Source organism: Acinonyx jubatus, chromosome A1 (genome assembly GCF_027475565.1).
Source record: "Acinonyx jubatus isolate Ajub_Pintada_27869175 chromosome A1, VMU_Ajub_asm_v1.0, whole genome shotgun sequence".
In the NCBI taxonomy this organism is placed as follows: domain Eukaryota; kingdom Metazoa; phylum Chordata; class Mammalia; order Carnivora; family Felidae; genus Acinonyx; species Acinonyx jubatus.
Genome location: NC_069380.1, coordinates 109128669 through 109152041, shown reverse-complemented (window position 1 = coordinate 109152041; position 23373 = coordinate 109128669). Strand labels below are relative to the sequence as shown.

The window sequence follows — 23373 nt, the reverse complement described above, 5'->3', positions numbered from 1 at the left end:
GGGTTTCTGTGCTTGCCCCTTCTGGCTCTCAGGACTGGCTCAGGACTGGGTAGTGGTCAGGTAAAGGTCTCAACTGGCGAGTAAATGGTCGGGGGTGGGGGGTGGTGGTGGTGAATGATGGTGCTCTAGGACACCAGAGCCCTAGTAACCCTAAGGCAGTAGCTCAAAGGGAAGCCGTGAGCCGGTGCCCCACAGGGCTCATCTCTGATTTCCTTCCTGGTTTTGTGGGAAGGTACTGCAGCATTACTACACCATTTCTGTTTAGACACTTAAGCTGAATGTTAGCTTTCTTCCCATCCTAGGAAAACAGACATCCCCTCTCCCAAGACTTTAGGCTGGACCAAAGGTCGTTCGGGATGATAGCCTACTTTATGTGTAATGTATTGTTCCAATGGTTTTTTGTGTCGTAGAAATCTTTGATCATTTTCAATTTTTTGTTAGTTTCAGGAAAGCTATTTTTATTCCAGCCTATTCTCCTGGGCCTTTGGAGAACTTTTTTTTCCCCTCAGCTGTGTCCTGGAGGTAGGTGAGGGAGGGCTAGGTAGGATTTTGTAACCTTGACCCATTAGTTGCTCAGGATTCTTCTCTTGTCTTTCTCAGAGCTGCAGGATTTTTTTTTTTTTAAGTCATCTTCATGTTGTGATCTTTTGTTTGACAATACCATATTCCAGAAACTGGCATTGAAGAGTCAGGATTTCATAAAATCTACTTGAATTCCTACTTTACCTGTCTTGGTATTTCCCGGCCCATTCAACTTGCTTGTGTTGCTTATGTGTGGTCAATTCTGTGCTTACTAACTTCGCGAAATTTGAAAGTTCTTTCAAGAGCACATCTTTTCTTACATTTTCTTTCTCTTAATGTGTAACACAAGGCCTGGGACTTCAAGTGAAATAGAACTACATTTGCACAAACATGGTATAATTTAAATGTTGAGACTGTGAGGGTTCCTGGAATTGATAGGTGCGTGGGTTAAACTTCATGGTAAATAGGGGTGTCAAAGATTTATACACTGCACACAGACTAACTTAGACATTCAATTTATCGAATGTTGGAACAATTTATGAAAGATAAGAGCAGATAATTAATGGGAAATGCAGTGTAACTTCATTATTGCTTGCTGCAGGGTTAGCCTGGTCTATTTCTGTGCCTAATTTCCTTTGGGTTGCTGTTTGAGGAACTATCTTTGGAAGTTTGAACCCCTTGTTTTTTTCTTAAAATACTCGCATATCAAAACTAGGGTTCTAAGCCTTTGAGAAGAAAGGAATATGTAGGTTTGGGGTTTTTAGGTTAGAGTCGACGTGGCTTTTTTTTTTTTTTTTTTTTTTTCCTTTTTAACTTTGGGCAGACCTACAGGGGGCTGCAGGATTTTGGTGCTCTCCAGGTGGTTTCCATCTGTTGATAGCCAATACCCCACTTGGAAAATGCAGTGAACCTAAGTTAATTGGCTAGGGCATACACTTGGTGAGTTGGAAGCTTTGGAAATTCAGGTGCCTCAGGGCCACAAACCTTACTGCTGTCTTCAAGGCTAGGGTGGCATTGGTTAGTTCTGCCAAGCCATGTTTGTAATTTGTGGTCTTGTTGGTTACAAAGAGAAGCCATTTCCATGTGGCTAATCCATAATGTCTAGTTGGGTAATGTTGCCATATTCTGGGAGAGTTGCTGGAAGAGAGTATTCAAGAATTATCTCTGCAAAAGCTCTGGGGGTCTGACTCCCTGCTTTTCCCCAACAAGGCAGGTTCCCAGAGGAGAAGGGAAGTTTGTATTAGAACCACTGCCAGGTTAGTGTCCATGCTTCTCTCTGGCTTCTGACCCTGGCCTCTGACACTGACAGCTTGCATGCTGGTGTGTCTTCTCTGGTGGGGCAGATTTGCAATAACCATATTCCTGTTTCCCCCTAACCATTTATATTCTCAGGTCACATTTTTTCAACTTTCTTGAAAAAGGAAGTCAGTTTTCAGCATATCACATCATACAAAATCTGTAGCACCTCTATAATTTTAAATACAAGTAATGGCACAGGTATTGGCTTCTATTATGAAACCAGAAAATCCTGTGCTTTACACCAGAGCAGCAGGCAGATGACCTGGTAGGCCCCATCCAGCACCAAGAAAAGCCCAGTTTGTCTTCTCTAAGCAGAATGCACATGTATTCCATAAGTGTTGGTGATCATATGGGGAACAAAGCCGTTGTCTAGGGCTCAGGATGCCTGGATTTCAATCTACGTTTGGCCACTGACCTGGCTGACACAGTGCGTCACTTCTCTGACCTTCCAGGCCTGTGGTGTCCTGTCTGTGAAGCAGCAGCCAAGTTAGCAACTCATTTGTCTTGAGCTTGGGGAAAGTGAGGCCTGCGTGGAAAACCTCAGAGGAAGCGGGTCTTAAATATCAAGTGATTGTGCTTTATGAGTTGTTTGAAAGAAAAGGCAGTCCCAGCTCTTTTATGAGAACGATCTCTGATAGATTTATAGCCAGTCTTTGGACTCTAACATGGATTGAATGAAGCTTATAAACCTAAATTGATCTCAAAAGGAACTCTAGGTTGAAAAAGAGGGTTTGTGATATTATAGATGGTAGCTTCTTATTCCTGTAATGAGGAGATTCTTCTATTTTCTTCTGTCTGAAGGCCAACAGGGCTATTTGAAGGTGAGGAGTAATGAGTCAACGGCTCTACTTCCCTCCAAGTGCCTGTCTTCACCATGCTGGCATTGCCCGTCAGTTGAGAGGCTTCCTTGCTGCCTGGCATTCTGTACATCTCCTCATCGTTCCTTTTCGCAACTGTATTTCTTCTTGGCCAATAAAGACAGCGACTATGAGCACTGAGGACAGTGTGCCAAGTGGCCCCATTCTGCGGAGGGGTGCAGAGAGGAGCAGCTCGGTTCTTTCTTCGCGTTCTGCTCCTCCAGAAGGGTGCAGCTCTTGGCAGCTGTCAGAGCAAAGGAGACACTCGGGGTTTCCTGTCTTGCTCTTTCTAGGCTTTCCCCGTCTTAGTAAAGCAGCTGTTTATTGAAAGAAAGTATTGCCAAGTATGGAGAGGCAGCAGAGGGTGGATGTTAAGAGCACACACCCAGAGTTCACCTGCCCAGCTTGGAGTCTCAGCTCTGCCATTTATTTGCCACGAGGCTCTGGCAGGGTACTTAGCCTCTCTGCGGCCTGTCTGCTGTGTCATCTGACGGGGGTGGGGGGGGGGTGGGGGGGGGTGGGGGGGTGGGCGGTAATTACTGCCTCCGCATGGAGTAGAAGTGAGGATTATGGGTTAATACCTGTAAAGCATTTAGGACCGTGCCTGTCACGTAATAATGGCTATGTTAAGTGCTAGCCTCTAGCTGGTTATTAGACAGATCATCAAAATTGATTGAGACCCAATATTAATTCTTTTTTTTTTTAATGAACCAAAAACCATCATAAAACTTGAGTTGTAAATTTTTAGGCTGTCTCTGCTATAGATAAAATGAGTTGTCAATCATGGTGGGTATAAAATGACTGTGAACATGCATCCACGTGCAAATGAAGTCCAATCTGGTGGCAGCCAAGCTGAGCAAAATGTTACAAAGAAGCTGCCTAGGAATATTTGAGTAGTTGGTCTGACTCTTGGGTTTGCTGGTCTTTAAACAAAATCTTAGGGGAACCTCAACACAAACCCGAAAAGACCAGAGACCACCCACGTGCTGCGTGGCTGGAGCCCACACTTCCTAAAACACAATTCAAACAGCTGGTTTAATGCCAGAAGTCTGGCACCCTCTAGAATAGTTTTGGAACTTGCCAAAATAACAACTGAAATGAGTGGATTTTATTTTTATGCTGTTCCATTAATAATAGAACACCAAATATAATTGGTCTTGGATTACTAGGCAAATTGAAAACTAAGTACTAGATTGCGTGGCTTGAATATTTCATATTTCCGGATGTTGACATTTATATGTTAAGTAGAGTAAGTTTTGATTATTTTGCTGTTTTTAGTTTATTTGGGCTGAAAAGCATGAAAAGGGAGAAAAGAAGACCTTTGTATGTATGCTTACCTCACGAGCACTGTTTGAAAGTGGAGAAGTAGGGAAGAATTACCAAAAACAAAGTGGAAAGTAATGTCTTTCTAGTTCTAGCCTGAGTGACTATTGGTACTTTTTTTTTAATTCCAAAAAGCCTGCTAACTGCTTTCTGCAGTTCTTGGGACGTGGCTCTGTGTTCAGAAGAGAATAATTTATGGAGAGTAGGGAGTTAGCCCATTTATTTTCAGAAAAACCGGTTGCATGTAGGGAAAGACCTTTTTATTTTCTTTTAGTCCTGAATGTGATTTTCTACCCGCTCCCAGTCACTATAAAGAACTCACACACTGGAGCCAGAGCCCCAGGTCGGGCGCGTGGGGTTGCGGGGCTGCTGGGAGTGCTCCACTCCCCTCTCCAGTAGTAGAGGAAGTGGCACCCTTCCACACAGCTGTGCCTTCTTCAGAGGAGCAGATGCTGATGGTGATGAGACCGTGACCTTCACACTGTATTTGCTGGCCACGCAGACTCTTTGCCCAGTAGTTCCAGCTTTGCCAACAGATGTCAAGGAAGAAGAAACAGATACAGGAGTGGGAGCCCATGGACTGTTTGTAAGACAAGAGACACATTCTCTTCAAAGACAGTCCTAATGTAGAAACTTGCTTTTCACAGGCCACCGTTATGCCATAAGTTTTAGTCTGATTTCTCCTCCCTGTGGGCATTTCTATCTCTAGCGAGGGACATAAAGCATATCTGCACAGGCAGCCAGAAGAAACTTGGGAGTCACTTTGTTGGGTGACCCTGGCATCAGCGCTAGTGATTGTGGGATACCTCTGACCCTTCCTGTTTGAAGTAGGCATCCTTCAAAGCTGTTGCTGTGGGGGCGAACAGGGGTGGACTCCTCCATCAGCCTCTCATTTCCCTCAAGCCGCTCCTCCTTTCTGACTGGGTACCTGCTCTGAACCAGCTTGAAGCCAGATCACATGGGGAATTGGCTTCCACAGAGCTCTGTGTCTTCATCTCCCAGCCATAATCAGGATGCCGGCTGTACCACATGCAATTAAGCACTAAATTGTGTAGCGCTCACAGAAATCAATAACCCCTCCAGTTTTCTTGAGTACGAGTTGTAAATAGTCTGTGATGAGTTCTATCTACCTGGCTATGTTTCTTAGAGATACCAAAATTAAGGTTGGAATGGTTACGGTGGAAACCTTAAAGACAGGCAGAAAGACAAAAAGACAGAAAGACAGAAAGAAAGAGTATAGCTAATTGGACAAGTCTACTAGCCTGTGTCCTTGTCCCATTTGCACCATAGCTGGCACATGGTGGGAGTTGAGTATCTGTTGTAGCTGATCCTTAGGCCATGGGCCTCAGGAAACTTAAAGGTTACTGAAATTCCATTATCCATTGGGTGCTTGGACTCCTCTCCAAGAAGGAACAGTCTTGAAATGAAAATACTGAGCCTTACAGTGCCATTTTGAAACTCACTATCTTGTAAACTGAGATAGCAGCTACAAACAGGGTGCAGTACACTTAATATCATTCGTCCTTAGCATTTACTAAGCACTAATTGTATGCCTAGTCCCAAAGGCTTCCTGAAAAGACTGAAGCCTGGATATGTGGTAACTGAACAGAGGTGACACATCTTGTACACTCTAGTTCGTTCTTGGAGATGGAGTGGTAGCTGGCATGTTGGATGGGTTTGCACGTAACAACTAGCATTTATAGTGTCACCACTGTGTGTCAACGCTGACCTCTTTGACCCTCATAGCAACCCTATAAAGTACACATCTCACTGAGCCCATTTTGGAAGTGAATAAGCCTCACAAGTATTAGAACTTCTCTTACAGTAGAACAGAAGGGTTGGTGGTAGAGTTTAAACTTAGGTCAATATGATTATATTTTGCAATACTTAATTCTGATTATTTGTCATTTTCTCAACAGACTGAACGAAATGAAACCAGGACACTTATGGCTGCATCTCATGCTGCTTGGGGTTTCCTTGCCAGCTGCACTGGGGTGGATGGACCCAGGAACCAGCAAAGGCCTGAACATGGGTGTGGGTGACTCACAGGCAGAGGTATAGTTACATAACAGATGATATGACATTCAAAACTGGCTGCTTTTCAGTGTTACCATATCTGATTTCTTCCCTGCCTTGAGTTTATACCAGTTAAATTGCAGTGTGAATTAAAATTGTTCCCCGTTTTTGGTAGGGGACAGAAGGAAACAACATGTGTTGATATAGACAGGAGGTTTATATCACACTGTAATAGTCTAAAATCTCTCCAATGCTAAGACTGTGCTCCGCAACCAAGCTTCTGTTGTATGGCTTGTCTTCCACAAAGACCCTCAAGAGAAGGGCCTTTTTGTATATTTAATAAAACTCTGAAAATGCAGACTCAGTGGTGGAGCACACCCATGTGAATTAATGAAGTCTTTTAATTATAAAATGTGTTTTAAAAGAGAGAGACTCCTTTTCACGTATACAGATAAAAAGAACCAGGCTGAGAAAGAACTGGCAAGTAGGGGTCCTAAGGGAGACTGTCTTAATGAACAGATAAGAATGATTAATGGCATGTTAGGTATATATAAATGCTTCTAAAGTGCTTGAAAAACTTATTCTCCAATGCTTCCCTGGAGAGTCTCCATACACTGCTAATTGCTTAGTGAACTTGGTCTTAAGTACTGAAGAGGATTCATCATCAATTGCAACCTAGCCCTGCTCAGGTAGTAGGCCTGATGAATTTGGGGCTCTGGGGGGGGGGGAGTTTTTCTGCAGAAAATGCTTTGTGTGACTAACTGTAAGAAAGAACCACAGCCTTTCATTAAAACTACCTGGGATTTTTTGGGGGGCGCCTGGCTGGCTCAGTTGGTTAAGCGTCCAACTTCAGCTTAGATCATGATCTCACGGTTCATGAGTTTGAGCCCCCCATTGGGCTCTGTGCTGACAGCTCAGAGCCTGGAACCTGCTTCACATTCTATGTCTCCCTCTCTCTCTGCCCCTCCCCCGCTTGCTCGTGTACCTGTGCTTGTGCTGTCTCTCGCACTCTCTCAAAAATAAATAAACATTAAAAAAGAAAGTTAAAAAATAGTACCTGGGATTTCTTTGATGATGTGGTAAATATGAAATTCTAACTTGAGCTTCTCAGGGCATTTCAGCTTCCATTGTCCTCTTTGACGCACGCCCTTTCTCTTTTCTCTGTGCTTATTTCCTATCTTATGGAAGGAGCAAGAAGAATTACCTCCAAAAGTCAATATTACCAGAGAGTGCATAACGACACACGGTATATGGACAGTAGGATTAATGCATTATTTGATCAAGAGATACGATTTCTTTCTCATTATCACTTAATTGTAATGCAATCCCAAGCCTACAAACCTTAGTTTTAGGGGAGCTTTGGAAGTAGCTGAATGCTCATGTTTGCTGTTGAAGTTTGTATGGCTTCCTTCTGTGGTGCACAGATGATTTGAAGAGCAGCAGTATCTCTCTTGTCACAGTCCACGAAGGACTTGACTTAATGCTCTTCGGAAAGCGCCTGGAGGCTGACTAGCTGGCTAGCGTGGCATTTCCCATATGGGAGTGGCTTAGTCATTGGACTCCTATCTACACTAAAGGAAAATGATCACTTCAGCCCTACAAACACATTGTTGAATATTTAATAACAAAGCAAACAGGCAAACACACAGATAAGCTTATTTAGTCTCCTTACTATTGGGGCTCCGTGGCCCACTGTTGTAAATCACTTATTTCAATTAAACAAGTCAAGCCAATTAAGGTGGGATTTAGCTCGAGGCAAAGTGAAGGTAAGTTAATATCAGCTTAGGACATCTTTATCTCTGCTCTTAACACCGTAATACTTTGTGCACCATCAAGAAAGCATAGATACTGCTCAGGCTGAGGAAGTAAGGCTTTTTGTTGGTTAGATCGGGGTGTTGATTTGCTCCTCCCGTCGGGACAGAGGCCAGGGGATGCACTTGTCTCCTGGGTCCAGGCATGTGGTTGCTTCTGAAACAGGAAGCGATGCCTCAGCAGACTCCCAAATGCAGGAACAGCTGCTTTATCGATCCAGTTCTTGTGGCTATAGATGGAATTTTCGCAAACTGTAATAACTTCTACTCACTGAGTCTGCTTTCATGAATGATTAAATGAGATGATGACAGTGCACATGGGCCTAGGATACAGGACAGTAAATGTTCAGGTAGAGCAGAACATTTATATGGAACTCTTTTGTTTGCTGATCTCTAGCATGCTTTATGCATAGCCTCTTCATGCCGTTAACTCACTAGGGTCCTCATGTCTGGGATGCCGTCCGTTCTTTACACATGTCTGAATCTTTCTCCTCCTGCGAGGCCCTGCTCTGGTTCTTGCCTTTTCTCTAGATCCTTCTTTGGGCACTCTTGGTCATTTGATGTCTCATTCTGAACTAGTCTTTGTTCCTTTTTTTTTTTTTTTTAACTCTTTATTTTTAGCATGCAAATGAAGCCTAACTTACTTAAGTTTCTCTTCCTTACAACGTCTAATAGTTTTCAGATCCAAGTAGAGACTCATTGTGTTTTTGAGCCAATTGGTATTCAACATTTGTTACTAGTCATGAGGTCACCCTCATGGTTTTAAAGTCCAGATGGGACACCCAATCATTGAAGTGTGTGCCAGTGGGGAGCTGAGTGGTCTCCCCAACAAACCTGTAAGCAGCTTGCAGGCCAGGCCAGGCTGGGATCTCATCAACATCCAGGGTTTTCTTTTTGTGTTAGAGATTCTGGGCAGTTTCTTGTTGGAGTTAGAGCTATTAATATATCCATAACTGACCAAACGATACCTAACTCCTCTGGCAGGTTCTTCAGAGTCTTACTTTGTGGAAGAATCCTAACCAGTAGACTTTTTTGGGACTCAGTAAATAAATCAGAAAACCTTTTCAGGAGCTAAATGGTAAAATGTTTCTGTGTATGTTTCCTTTCTGATATTAGTACTTAAAAAACATTCATTGACTTCAGAGTTTTAAGTACTGGGAAAGAATTAATAAGATTTGACTTGCCTTTAAAGGTGTTTCAACAATTACTGGAGTGTCCTAAGGGTAAATAAGGATTAAATGACCAGTGTGTATGTGTGTTCGCACATTTTTAAAGCAATGATAGCAAATGTAAATTTTGTTAAATTATTGTTTTATGTACAGAGGTGCAGTTGAAATAGCTTCAAGGAGTTTATCATTTTACAAATGTAGATGAAAGAAATGTAGCTGGGTGGAGTGCCTCTTTAATAAGAGCTGAGTGGCAGAATGTGGCCTAGAATACTAATGGAATTCTGAATTCAAGGGAAACAATTCTGAGATAGAACTTCATGAAATTCTAAAAGAATTAAAACTTCCCCCCTTTCCCTACACTCTGGCTGAGATAAATACAGTACTGAAATCAGTATTGGTAGAATTTTGTATCTGGGGAGACCAGGAAATTGAAAAGTGGCAGCCCCAGGGATGTGCCCCCTCCCGAGGGGCAGTCATTTGTGGGAGCATCCCCCCTTAACTTTTTGGGCCCTGGATGTTGTGTTCCCACCATTGGCTGGGCTCTGGGATTGGCTGGTGGCCATCACACAGCCCTTAACATCCTTCTTGTGTTCTGCTGTCCTTTCTCTAAATTGCTCTAACCTGCAGTTTCTAGTCCTGCCCTAAATAACTATAAACATGGGTTCCTTTTAAAATGGGCAGCTTCATATGCCCCTGTGCTTACAGACTAGAGAAAGGCTTTGAAGTCAAACACCAGGTGTTCTCAATGTATAGAAGATCTCACAGGGAAGTCTTCCAGGAATAAATGTGTCGGTGGTATCAGTAATCAGAGTGGTCACCCACCTTCCTAACCCCAGGGGTCAGCCTAAGAAAGCACAGAACGGCTCTTTGCTCTTCTTGCAAGTGTTGGTCCTTGGCGTTGCTGACTGCTCTCAGGGGCGCTCCTGTCCCTGGGTAGATGTGGCTTCTAACACAGACACCTGGAGTGCCCTGACTCCCTTTTGCATTGGCCGCACATTCAAGAAGATGTGGGCTGCGAGACTGGGCAATAAGTTTTAAAAAATACTTCTTTTCTCTAATCCTTGTCCTTGTTCTTACACAGTTGATTGAATTTAAGACAACGCTCCCCAGCCCTTCTAGTCATGGTCTCCTCCCCATCCACAAACCATGCCCCACTCTTCTTTCTGACTGGTGACTGGGGAAGAGTAGCTGATCTTCTGCGGGCTGCAAGGTGTCTGTTAGTCACCTCTCCTTACTCTTGGCCCTCAGACTGTGGGTGTGGGGAAACCACCTCTCTCTTCCCTTTGAACATCCAAGTCCGGCTGGCATTTTCTGAACCTCATCTGCTGGCCTGCACGCATCTCTTATGGATGTTTTCTGTGGAGTCCCTATTCCCAAACACTCATGGTGCTAGTTCCAGCATTTAACTGGCTTGCTAAGATGAGATTCTTGGTCAACTGTCTCAGAAAGAGGTCCAAGTGGGCTTTTCCTCAGAGTGTGGAGCATTGGGGCTATGCATCCTCTTGGAGGATCCAAGACCTCTGTTGCAGCTGTGGAGTGGGCATGGGGGTTCAGGGGTAGTCTCTTCTCTGGTTATTGAATATTCAGCCATGACTGTCTTCTTTTTTTAATTTTTTAATTTTTTAGTGTTTATTTTCGAGACACACACACACACACACACACACACACACACACACAGTGCAAATGGGGAGGGGCAGAGAGTGAGGGAACACAGAATCCAAAGCAGACTCCAGGCTCTGAGCTGTCAGCACAGAGCCCAACACAGGGCTCGAACTCCTGAACCATGAGATCAAGACCTGAGCCGAAGTTGGGTGCTTAACCATCTGAGCCACCTCGGAACTCCTGCCATGGCTGTCTTATGATTATTCTCTGTCCGCAGGTGTGGATTTTAGTTTCTCAGGTCACACTGGGGAGAGAGCACAGACTCCCATCTGCAGATGTGTGAGTAAACCCATTGTAGGTGAAGAAGGGTGGCAAGTACCTCAAGTTCTTGTGGGAGTTGGATGAGCCAGTTGCCACCTCTGGAGTTGGTGTGGGCTATGGCCTACAGCAGCATCTCTTGAACTTGAGTGTGCTTGCAAAGGGCCAGGGTGTCCTGATCAAATACTCATGTAGTACATCTAGGATAGGGCCCCAGAGTCTGCATTCCTCATCAGCTCCAGGTGATGCTGATACTTCTGCTCCCAGGGGTTGCTGGGTAGAAAAGCTCTAGAGGAGTCCCCCTATCCACTCTGTACACATCCAAGAAAGAGATTCTATTTAGTGATTAACACTAGCTTTTTTTTTTCCTTAGCATTTGTCACTATGATGAAACTGACTGTAGTTAGCAAAAGGAGAGAAACTTACAGGTTGCAGTCATGCTGGGAAATAGCTTGACACTAGATGGGCCTGGGGGTAGGGAGGCGAGTGGAACAGTGAATTGAAATAGCCTGGGTTTGAGAGTCTTTTTCACTTATTTAGAAATGATCAGGTGGACAGGTAAATTTTGATCTCTGCACCCAAGGTTCCTCACTGGCTTGTGTGCAGGTGACTTAAATCCCGAGGGTCAGCCCACGCTCCCGTGCTCCCACCTGTCACTGTCTCCATGTCACCCATGCTGGTGTCCTGCCCGGTACCTGTCCCCAGGGCCTCTGGTTTGGGGACACACTCACCAGGTTGGTGCTGTGTTTGAGGGTCTTGTTTTTATTTTTACCCTTGGACAGGGAAAGTCACTGTGTTTGTCTTTGTGTTGCATATTCCTCCTCTCTGACTGCTCCCGGCAAGCCTCCTAGCCTGTACCAGTCAGTGTGCTGTGTGCCCCTTGTGTATTTTGAGATCGTAGTTAATAGAGTTTTAATTGGCTCTGAAAAGTTCTGTGACCCAGGAAAATGAACATTTATGAGTTCACAGAAAACCATTATTCTTCTTCCTCTTAATTTAGCATTTACTCATCTACTTCTTTTTATGCCTCTGCTGCTAAATAATCTATGCTTCTCTAGGAAACTTTCCACCCTTGTAATCAGGACATCAGGCCATGTGTTATAAATGGGGTTCTGATTTCCATTTTTCGGGGAGTTGGCAGCATCAAATCCGCCAGGCCCCAATCATCTGCGTGATTTATTCTCTATAACTTGCGGGTTATCTGTCTTGTTTACCATTTAGACCGAAGTAAATGCCATGATGGTGTCAGACAGGCTCTAACAGGCACCCTGTGAGTGGGCTCTACTCTTCTGTCCTGCCAAACCAGGGTCATTGTCCTTCTGCTTTGACCACTGTGGTTTCTGCTACGAGTCTTCTGGGCCTTGTCTTGTCTGCAGCCACCGGGTAGGTGGAGGTCACTGGTCCCAAGGATGAAGAGGATCGGATGAGATAGGCCCTATACTCTGCGCAAGTGACACCTGAGCAAACTGCAGTGAGACCCAGATACACTGGTGTTTGGAGGAGGAGGCATGCCCCTGTGGCCAAGAAGCCATTCGTCCATTCAGCTTTGCCTCTCTCCTGATGGATGGCCACACATATTTGCTTTTTGGCCTTAGGCCTTCCCTTGAGTTGGGAAGGCATGGACCAACTTGATGGAGCCACTAGCTGACCCTGGAGATGAGTAGATCCTAGTCCCGTGCTGTGCTTGGATGTTTCAAGGAGTGTTATGAAATTCAGAAAATAAAATTAACTTCCCTTTAGTTTAATTTTAGTCTGTTTGTCTGACAGCACTTCTGGGCTTAGTACAGAGTGGTATCACAGACTCCAGCTGTGAATAGACCCCTGCAGGATAGAGAGGGGAACAGAATTCTGGTGGGGTGTGGGGGGAGGGGCAGCTAGTGGTTTACCTGGGGTTTCCTCTTCTTCTCCAAGGGATGGTGTTATACTCTCATGCTTTGGAGGAAGCAGTCCCCAGGGGAAGTATCTGTGTTGTAGTGAGATCTGACAGATATGGAGGGGGGTGGTGGGGATGGGAGGGGAGGGTGGAGGCAGAGAGCTCTGAAGTATGTTTTTTGGGTCAGTAAGTGAGTAGAAGTTCCCAGCTCTGGCACTGGAGCTGAGGACAACATCAGGCATGTCCCAAATGCTAGTGATCCACCTGTGTTATCTGGGTTGGACTTCTCTCTGCGGTCCAGAGTAAAGCTGATTAGCCCTTTCACTCACTTCCAAAACTTGAAAGATGACCCACTGGGGAGAACCAAGCAGAGCCCCTTAAGCACAGTAGAAATCTTCTAACTCAGAAGTGCAGTCTGCCTAAGGCTGCTGATGTCTGGGTAAGAACACAGGATCTCATTTATTCCAGGTCTAGCCTGGCACAAACTAGGTCCATGGACTTGAGTCACTCCCTTCTCTTCTCCACCCTCCGTTTCTTCATGTGGAAAGTGAAAGGGTGGCCAGGATGCCAACTCAGATCCCTTTCGGTTTGTCTATAAGTCTTAATTCTATGGCTGCTGACTGGGCCCCTTTAAACTGTGTGATGAATGTTTTAAGTGTCCTGTCAGATGCAATTCTACCTCTTGTATTCTTGTATGGCCGTACAACACCCAGAAAATGTAAAGGTGTGGCCCATCCTTGTTTGTCTCAAGTCCTGTTGTGTGTCCCCCTTTGGAAAGGGTATAGCAGTGAGGAGTTCCCTGTCACGTGATGGGGGGAGGGGCATGGTGACCATTTGGGGTCTCTCTGACCAGCATTGCTTTCCTGTCGCTGCACACAGACCTGAGTCTTGACTGCAGTGTGCGTGGATGGTATATACTCCAGCACCCTGTAGGTGTCCCTGAGAGAAGGAGGAAGTTCTCAGAATACTGATCTGGAGAGAGGAGCTTGAATGGCCTCTCTCACTCCTTGTGTAACAGGGCTAAATATTGGCCGTGAGCTGGGGACTGTGCCCTATAGAAGTGGTCCTGGACTTGGTGATTTTGCAGAGCAGAAAAATGAAAACCTTATTTTTAAAGATGAAGCTACTACGTACAATTCCTATCATCTCCTCATTTACACTTCTATTTATACTTTTTTTTATCTATAAAGGAAGTAAAAGGCCAGACTTACACACAAAGGGAGGTGTGCCCCACAGTAGCCTTCTCCTGGAGCATGGAGATACTAGGTCTCCAGATGTAGATCCAGTGTTGTTCTCTGCGGTATCTGTCTGAATTTCATGGCTAGAAAGATATAGCTCCAAGATAGGGAAGTTGGGTGCTTATACCAGAAAGAGGTCCTTGTGCCCATGCATAGGCGGGGGGAGTCAACTTGCAGGTGTATGTGTCACACACAAGCACTCCTCTATGTTGGAGTGATAGGTGTGGCTGGATTTTAAAGGAAGAGTGGGGGGGGGGGTGCACCTGGGTGGCTCAGTCGGTTGAGCCTCCGACTTTGGCTCAGGTCATGATCTCATGGTCCTTGAGTTCGAGCCCCGCGTCGGGCTCTGTGCTGACAGCTCAGAGCCTGGAGCCTGTTTCAGATTCTGTGCCTCCCTCTCTCTCTGGCCCTCCCCCATTCATGCTGTCTCTCCCTGTCTCAAAAATAAACGTTAAAAAAAATTAAAAAATTAAAGGAAGAATGGGGTACAGGGTTTCTTGATCATGGTCTTTAAAGTTTCTTCACTATCTCTTTAATCAGCTTGTGAAAAATGGCACAACACTGCTAGTTGGTTGATGATCTCTTCTGGTAAAAGGCAGTTTTATTTTTTTTCCTACCAGAGATGAAATGGAGAATGGAAGATATGTGGCCTGTGGGGTTCAGATATTCCCTCAATCAAAGGGGGCCTCTGAGCTCAACTGTGCCTGGGGCAAGGATGAGGAGAAGCTGGTGCTGGTGGGGGACTGGTGTTGACCAACAGGGAATCACTGTAGAGATCACTGGCTTCCCCCATCTGTAAGAAATGCCAAGAAGGTATTTGTGCAAGTGCTTGCTGGTTCATCTGGAAACCAAGTCCTTTGTTTTCCCCTCTCCTCACTGTTCCAACATAGCATTGAGTCCAACTTGAAATCTCTCTGGATGTCTTAGCTGGAAAGAAAAGCTGCCAGTGTTACTTTTGTTAAAATACTATAAAGTTTGAGTTTTCAGTTATACTCAGAAAGTGTGTGTGTGGTGTGTGTGTGTGTGTGTGTGTGTGTGTGTATTTTTAAGAGTTGTGAAGGAGAGGCACCTGGGTGGCTCAGTCGGTTAGGTGTCCCATTTCGGCTCAGGTCATGATCTTGTGGTTCATGAGTTTGGGCTCTGTGCTGACAGCTCAGAGCCAGCAACCTGCTTTGGATTCTGTGTCTCCCTCTCTCCCTCCCCTGCTCATGCTCTGTCTCTCTTTCTCTCAAAAATAAATAAACATTAAAAAGTTTTTTAAATATATAAAAAATAAAATAACAATAATAATAACAAGTGTTGAGAAAGGAAGTGATCCCCCTATTTCTCACAGAAATCCTGGCCAGAGAACACCCCTGATCACCAGAGAGCCTCTCGTGGACTACTCAGTGGCTTAAGAAACCACCTCTGCTGGCCACCTACTCATCCGCGAGGGTATTGGCAGCCTGGCCCAGCAACAGAGGTGAGAGGTGCCAACCTGACAACCCCTATTTCCGCCTCGGCCAGCGGCCTGGGCTTCTGAAGCATGGCCTCCTTTTCTGACAACACATGTCTTCCTGCTCAGGTTGAGTCCTTCTCTGTGCTCTTGGTAGCTTGGCTGGCAGTGGGGCCGGCTCCTGCTGCGGGCAGCTCCCTGGGCCCTGGAGAGAAACGGCTGTTGCCCCCAACCCCTTCCCAAACCCCGACCGACCTACTTTGCTGACCCAACTCCGTATGTTTTCCCTTCCCCCTTTCTCCTCCAGGATGGTTATTTTAAAACCCCACAGTTGGTTTTTCCTGCTGAGGCCGGATCACTTGCATGATGTGTACCTCTAGTGTCTCCAGTGCTAACTTTGCCTCCGGGGCTCCTCAAGTCAGAGGGCTCAGTGGCTCAAATATAGTTAAGAAAGTCACTTAGTCTTTCTGACCTCGAGGTTAGCAGTGAGTAAAATGCATATATGATAACAGGGCTGATATGGGAGTTGTGTGGTAGGACGGTGTGTGTAATACCTGTTGCAGAACGCGGCAGTCAGAGCTGCGGTTTTGTGTCCCACTAAGTCCATCAGGAGGACTGTGCACCTCTCCCTCACCACGGCCTGGCATGCCTGTCTCAGCTATAGTACTTGCTGCTCAGTGTTGAGACCCCCGGGGGTCCTCTTTCTGGTGGAAGGTAAGTACCCTTGGGTCTGGAGCCCCAGAGGTGTCAGCGGCCAGCACAGCCTGGTACACAGTAACATGTTCAGATTTTTTTTTCTTTTTAATTTAGAGAGTGTGCACAAATGGGGTGGGGCAGAGGGAGGGAGGTGGTGGAGAGAGAGAGAGAGAGAGAGATTGAGAATCTTCAGCAGGCTCCATGCTCTGCACAGAGCCTGACAAGGGGCTTGATCCCATGACCCTGGGGTCATGACCTGAACAGAGATCAAGAATTGGATGCTCAACTGACTGAGCCACCCAGGCACCCGGCATATTCAGACATTTTTAAGGGAGTGAGTGAGTCTGCGATCTTTTATTCATTTTGGTGGCATGTCGGAATTTGGACAAGGTGACTCGAGTTTCTAGGACTCCTTACAGAAGAAGCCCCAGGAGAGACTGGACTCTGTTTGGTTTTGTTTTAGCGTAGAATCCTGTCACAATTTCCAACATCCTTAGAGTCCTGTGGGCTGTGAGTGTGGGAGGGGGTGAACCCCCGACTCACTTGCTGTCCCCTTCCTGCAACGTTTTCTGGGACCTGCCTGGCCCTGGCTGTCCCTTCTGTCAGGAAGCCAGCATCAGTGTGGCAGGCACATCACAACCTCGTCCCCAAGTGGGAGCCCAGAGAATGAAATGTAACCTCAAGCAAACACAGGATGTTCTCTTTGTGCTCAGAATTTTCAGGGTCAGCAGAAATAGCCTGTGCCTCGGGGGAGGGGAGCTGCTAAATGTCCCTACAAAGAGAGGAAGGGATTGAGGGCAGTGGGAACAAAGTTGTCTTTGGAGGTGTCATTTCATAGGTGCAAGACTCTCGATGGCTTTTCTTGATGCTTGTCTTAGGACTATTGGAATAAAAACTTTTTAAAGCTATTCTATCATTCACATTTTGCTCTCTAAAGAAAGAAAATCACTCTTTCTCCATTCATTTCTTTTTCGAGCCTTGCATTTAAAACATGCTCAGTTTCTTCCTCTATGGTAAAGACTTCAGGTTCTGCTGATGGCACACTTTGTGCGTCCATTCCGGTGAAACAGGCTTTGATGTGGGCACACTGGGAGATGTCAAATGGGAGAGGCCTGCCAGGTAGATGTTCTAATTGGAGTGCTTCTAGAATCTGCCCCACTGTTCCTCCTCCTCCTCCACTGTCTTCTGTTTGGTTTTTACATACGCTGTTGTTTTCCCTTGAGCATTTGGCTGTGTAGAATGGGATTCTCTGCCTCATGCTTGGGTGTTCATCCCCTGGCAGTAGGGCTTAGGAGTATATCCTTGCGTCCCAAAGCACAGCTTCCTGCTTGACCTTCTCAGGATGCTATGTAGCTCCTACCTAGTATGGGTCCCTGGGCCCTGGGCTGTCTGGGTCACCTGGGGCATCTGGTGATCTTAAATCTTAGTAATCAGTATCCACTGAGCACCCAGCTGTGTGCTTGGCTCTGTCCGAGAGCCAGGTGGTTGAAGAGACATGACATCTATGAGTCTGTTCTTGGGGCTTGAGGACCCGTGGGCCCAGGATGGGCTCGGGGACTGGGAGGGGGATGGAGCAGTCTGCTGTTGCTGAACGGAATCTGCATTAGCAGATGGAATTAAACACCTCTGTCAGTTGTTGATCTTTTATTACCTGTGTGTAGTGATTAAGTTAATTTCTCAACTGTAGCCTAAAGGAAATTAGGTACGTTTGTTGAGTAATGAAGGAGAAAGTAGCTGCTGCCTTCTCTGGTCCCACTGCTACATCCCTGGTCTCAGAGCAGGATGCTTGTTCTGTTAGTCCACACATTCCTCACCTCGGGGTGTGACCGATGGCAGATCTAGTGTCACAGGTTGGTCCTGACCCATGATTTGGTGCTCTGGAGCCCTCAGAGGGTGGGTTGGAGGCTGGAAGAGGCTGGAGTGCCAGAGTGTCCCCCACATAGACTGGACATTATGTTGACTGCAGTAGCCGCGTGGTGTCCAGGGCTCAGAATTTCAACCCGAGCACCCCCAGCCCTGCAAGCTTCCAAAACTTGTTTCCTAAAACAGAGCCTCTATACCCTCTCCTAAGGTGGTCTTACCTGACATGGCCATGTACTTTCTGGCTCCGTGCCTCCTAGATCCCACCTGGACGACGAGCATGGATGCGTGGTGGGGATGGCTGCTCACTGTTGCTGTGTGTCCTCTACCTTGGGGCACCACAGCATGTGGCATTTCCACCCCAGAGCCAGAACTGTTAGTCCAGAAGACTTAGCTGTCACACTAGGGCCCCACCTTGAGCCACATGTCCATTCTCGTCCAACTGGTTGTACCAATTGGCTTGGTAACTTTTAGTAATGAAGACCCTTCTGGGGCCATGCTCACTAGAACCAGATTATCGGCGATTCATGATGCATTCTAGATGAAGATGTATAACAAAATGTAAACCTAATCTCATTCAAAGTGACTGCTCTTGTGCTACCAGAAAAGATGGTCCTGAGCTGCATTCTATAGGAAATTCCTGTACGTGGGATGGTGTCTCACGGTGGGATTATGAGAAGGGAGAAAGAATAAGCACAAAGAGCGCTTGTAAGAAATCACCTGTATACTTGGAGTATGCTGAGCAATTAACAGAGTACAAGTCACGTTCCATGAGCAGTAGGGGCCAAACCGTGGGTGATAGGAGGGTTTTGAGCGCAGAGGTGCTGGGAGGAGGGTAGGTTGGGAAGAAACTCATGGAGGTGGGAGGGCCTTGAAGGGGATGGTGGTGATATGTGTGGGTGGAGGACTCAAGTATGTTAGGAGGAGGAGCCCTCGACTAGAGATGGGGGTAGAATAAGACCCTATCTGGTGGGAAGGGACAGAGAAGAAATGCAGGGGTGGACATCCAGGCCCGCTATTGGAGTGATAGATCAAAGACTCTGAGAGCCTGGAGCAGAATCTCCTTCCAGAGCTCACATCTAGAGAAAGGTCATTCCGAGGCCCCAGAGATGTTCTGGGCCCCACTGCAGGCCGCCTGTCACCTTGCTTCTTCCAGCCGCACCATCTCCTGCTTCTGCTTCCTTTTCCCCTCTCTGATGTCTGTGGGGGCTGGCCTTCTCATGGAGCTGCAAACCCCTTCCTGTGCCTTCACCCTCTGCCGCCAGCCCCATGGCCCTGCTGCCTTGTGAGCCTACGGCTCCAGGGCCCTGGGCCACGCAGCCCAGGTCTAGTCGCTGAGAACCTGGTGCCTCCCCTCAGAGAAGCCAGGGGACAAGTCCCCACATGTGAGTGGACATTTGGGAGCTCTGAGCAGGGGTGTGGGGGCAGGCCTGGGAGGCTCTAGTGAAGGAGTAGGAAAGCGGGTTAAAGTGGGGGACAAGGTGGTGAGGCTGAGGAGCCCACCTGTACCCTCTTGGTGCTCTGAGGAACATAGATGCAGATTGTTAGAAGTATAGGCAATTTATGGAGTTGAGCTTTGTGGTCTCGAGAACCGTGCCCATGTGGTCTTAATTCTTTGCTCTTGTGCTTTGCCAGCCTCACTGTCACTGATGTCTGACTCATTGGTGCCCTCCCCCCAGCCTCACCACACCAACCTGGCCTGTGTGTGCGAAACAGTTCAGAAGCCCAGCCTACCCATCCCTAGATTAGCCCCACAGACAGGTTGTAGAAAGAATGGCTGACCTCCACGGGCTGCCTCACCTTTCGCCAGTCACCACCCCAACCCTCTTCTCCCTCCTGGGGCCTGTGCTCCTGACACCCGGGGCCTGGGTTCACGGCCTGACCACCGAGCAGGCTCTGGGTCTTGGACATGGCCCCGTGACTCCACAGTCACATCGCCTATGGCTGCAGGGAGCTCCTTAGTACACTTCCTCTGAGGCTTAGCTGGAATTGTTTTGAGAAGAAAGAAGAGCTCCATGGGGGGAAGAGTCCTAGCTTTTCCAGATGTCTCTTCTAAGAAAGTCTGCCGCCCTGTAGAATCCAGTGAGCAACATCACATTTGAGCTGTTGTGGGATAATTAGGCCAGTCATCATGGAAGGCAAGATACAGTCAATGATCTCCCAGTTGTGGGGCTGAGCTTTGCTCCCAGCCAGGTGCAAAGTCTTGTTGAATTAGCAACGTTTTTATAAAAATGATGTCTGTTTCTGTGTAACCAGAAATTATGGAGTATTAGGGAACTGGAGACACCTCACGGAAGGGGATGACAGGGAAGGTGGCCTCCGGGGGTCTGAATGACTCTTGTTATCCTTTCCTTACAAGAATGAGGAAGTTCTCGATAGGAATTCTGGCTCCTGATACAGAATCCCTTGAATTCCGTAGTTATTCATGACAAAGTTAATAAGCAACTACCATTTTGTCAAAGCTTTAAGTGCATTACTTCACTGACTTCTTAAAAAGATTTTGTGGAGTTCTGTTAACTTGCTTATTAAAAAAATTTTTTTAATCTCTATTTTTGAGGGAGAGAGAAAGAGAGAAACAGAGCATGAGCAGGGGAGTGATAGAGAGGGAGACACAGAATCTGAAGCAGGATCCAGGCCCTGAGCTGTCAGCACAGAGCCTGACATGGGGCTTGAACCCAGTAGCTGTCAGATCGTGACCTGAGCTGAAGTTGGATGCTTAACCGACTGAGCTACCCAGGTGCCCCATTAACTTGCTTATTTTAAACATCTGGAGACTGAGGCTTTGGATGTAGGTGAGCTGTTTGTAGTCTCTCAAATATGACATGGTGGAGCTGGGGTTTGCACCTAGCATTCTAATGGTCATACTTATGCTCCTAACCACCACAGCACGGTGTTTGAGGCTTTTCTTAGCCTGAAAAATACTACATGTATTTTTGAGGGTAAGAAAAAGACATTTGATGACACTGAGCTTGAAAGGCCAAAACAGAACCTATCAATCAGGTAAGGCGTCCCTGCCTCCCAGAGGACAATGGAGCTTGAGGCAGCCTCCTGGGACTGGGAAGTGGGCAGTTTCTTGACGTTCCCTGTGGAGAGTGGCAGAGCAGGTCCTGCCCTTATTCAGCCCCTGGCTCCCCAACATATGCACCTTTTGCTTAGTTCTCCTACTATGGGAAAGGGTTTCTAGGGCAGCCATGGATCCCAGCAGAATGACATGACCATTTCCTTCCAGTTCTACAAGGGGGTCTGGTGGGACTTTGCAGCCATTGTCCGGTGTGTCCCTGAGCATCTGCCCTCTTGCAGGGCAGGGCCTGGCTAGGCTCACTGCTGTGCTCATGCATATGGCACCATGGGTGTCTAGGCTCTGGATGGAGACCTAAGCATGATGATGGGTGGTGGTGTCTGTTTCTGCTTCTAAGAGTTGGCCTTGGGAAGTTCCTAAGGGATGATGAAAGCTTTCTCCCTTTCTGAAGCTGGGCTCTGGGGCCTGAGGAAGGAGGCAAAGTTCCCCACTCGGGTGACCAAAGAGATTACTGTCAGATAAAAGTTTTGGAGGGTCACAACACCCAGTGAGCAAGGGGGTCAGCACTGGGTTATAGACAGAGGCAAGCTCTGTGCCTGCTCTGGAGGGGTCATCATGGAAGAAGGCGTTTGCCCCCACCAGAGGTGGGAGAGGGAGGGCAGCCCCAGGGACATGGGGCATGAAGCCTGGTCAAGCTGTGGTAGTGGGAGGTGCTTCTTTAGAACTATGCCTACCTCATCTGGGTGGGTGTATATACCCCAGGAGGTTGCAGCCCCTACCCCGTGGCAGGCAAGTGGTCACAGCCGCCTGTGAACAGGGAGAGAAGGTCAGCTCTGTAGGCCAGGCAGGACGCATGAAGGATACAGGAAAAGGAGTCCTGGCATTGAATTGTCCTGGAGCCACTAGGCAGCCCGGAGGGTGAGAGAAACTCAGGTGTGATAGCCTAGGGTTGGTGTAAGAAGAGGTGTGAAGGGGCCCGTACAGCCACATGCTGATGGGTCATGCTTGACACTGTACCAACCACTGGAGCCTACGTACCACCCTGCCCTTCCGTGTCATTGCCCACCTGCCTCAGTGAACTCCTGCCCCCTCCTCCACTCCAGAGGCCCTGAGACATTGCAGAGCATCCTGGGCGCTGTACTCTGTGCTGGGGCACGGTGACGCCTGACGTACCCAGGATGCTGTCTGCGGGTGGGCACTGGTGAGCTACAGCAGCTGCCTGACATGGGGTGCTATTGGCTTCCCTCCTTTCTCACTTCTCGCGACCATCTCCTAGCCACCACCCAGAGTCTGCTCTGACGGCCAAGGAAACTGAAACTCCCAGAGGCCAGCGCCTTGTAGCCACTTACCCCATGTGCCGGGAGCCTTGTGGCTGCACAAAATCAGCTCGTGTGCTCCAGACCAGTTACCCAACTCTCCCTGTCTTTGCAGAGACTTTGAGTTCTGGGTGCTGGGCCTGCCCTCCCCAGTGACCCCCAGTGGCTGTTGAGATCTGCTGAGCCCTGGATGGCGAGGTGGCATTGCTCCCTGTGGAAAGAGCACGGCCTGCCCACACCATCTCTCTGGCTTTGCTTAAATCTTGCTGGAAAGAGAAATCTGTGCCATGGTGTGTAGGTCCTTTGCCAGTGACACCATCTTCTCTTGGTACAGCCCTGCCAGCCCCCGCAGAAGCCCTGGTGGTCCCTCAGAGGCTGTCCAGCACCACCATAAACCATAGTGACGTAGGGAGTGTGAGCCTAATTTGGGGGAGAGTTTGTAAGATATTTAGTTTGCCCAATGGTTCTCAAACACGTCTTCACATTGGCATCACCTGTATATATTTAAAAATATACTGATACCGGCCTGGGTCCCAACCTCAGAGATTGTCATTTAATTGGTGTGGGACACAGCTTGGGCTCTGGATTGTGTAAAGATCGCCATTTGGAAACCCCTGGGCTTGCCCGTGGAAGAAATGCAGGCAAAACAACTACTTCTTTCCTCCCTGTCCTTCTAAGCATCTGTCCTTCAGGGAGAGAGAGGACTCAGGCTCTTGGGGACACATCTTGTATGTGCCATTGCCCTAAGCCAGGGCCCCTTCTGGGAGGTGTGGGTGACTCAGGCTGACCTGGCTTCTGAACTGGCAGATGTAGGGCAGGCATTTCTCCAGCCGAGGAGTGGTGTTCATTGTTGTTGGAACAGCCCTGTTCTGTTCTCACAACCATCTCACAGGCACTGCCTCGAGTCTTGAAGCTGAGCTCCTGGAGCTGCCCACCTAAGAAGCAGGGGAAGGACAAGGTGAAAACACTGTTGGTTTTACCTGGAACTCTAAGACGGGCTAGTTACTAGGTGAATAGCA

General features: G+C 47.3%; 1 protein-coding gene across 4 annotated transcripts in view; it reads left to right on the top strand.

Annotated features, from left to right (window-relative positions):
- The window catches only part of FSTL4 (follistatin like 4), a 714076-nt gene that overhangs the window by 310135 nt on the left and 380568 nt on the right, over positions 1-23373 (top strand). For all 4 annotated transcript variants that reach the window (XM_015083153.3, XM_053220961.1, XM_027076699.2 and 1 more), the window contains one exon: positions 5921-6056. In XM_015083153.3, coding sequence (XP_014938639.1) covers positions 5931-6056 — 126 coding nt within the window. In that variant the 5' untranslated portion in view covers positions 5921-5930. The remainder of the gene's footprint in view (positions 1-5920; positions 6057-23373) is intronic.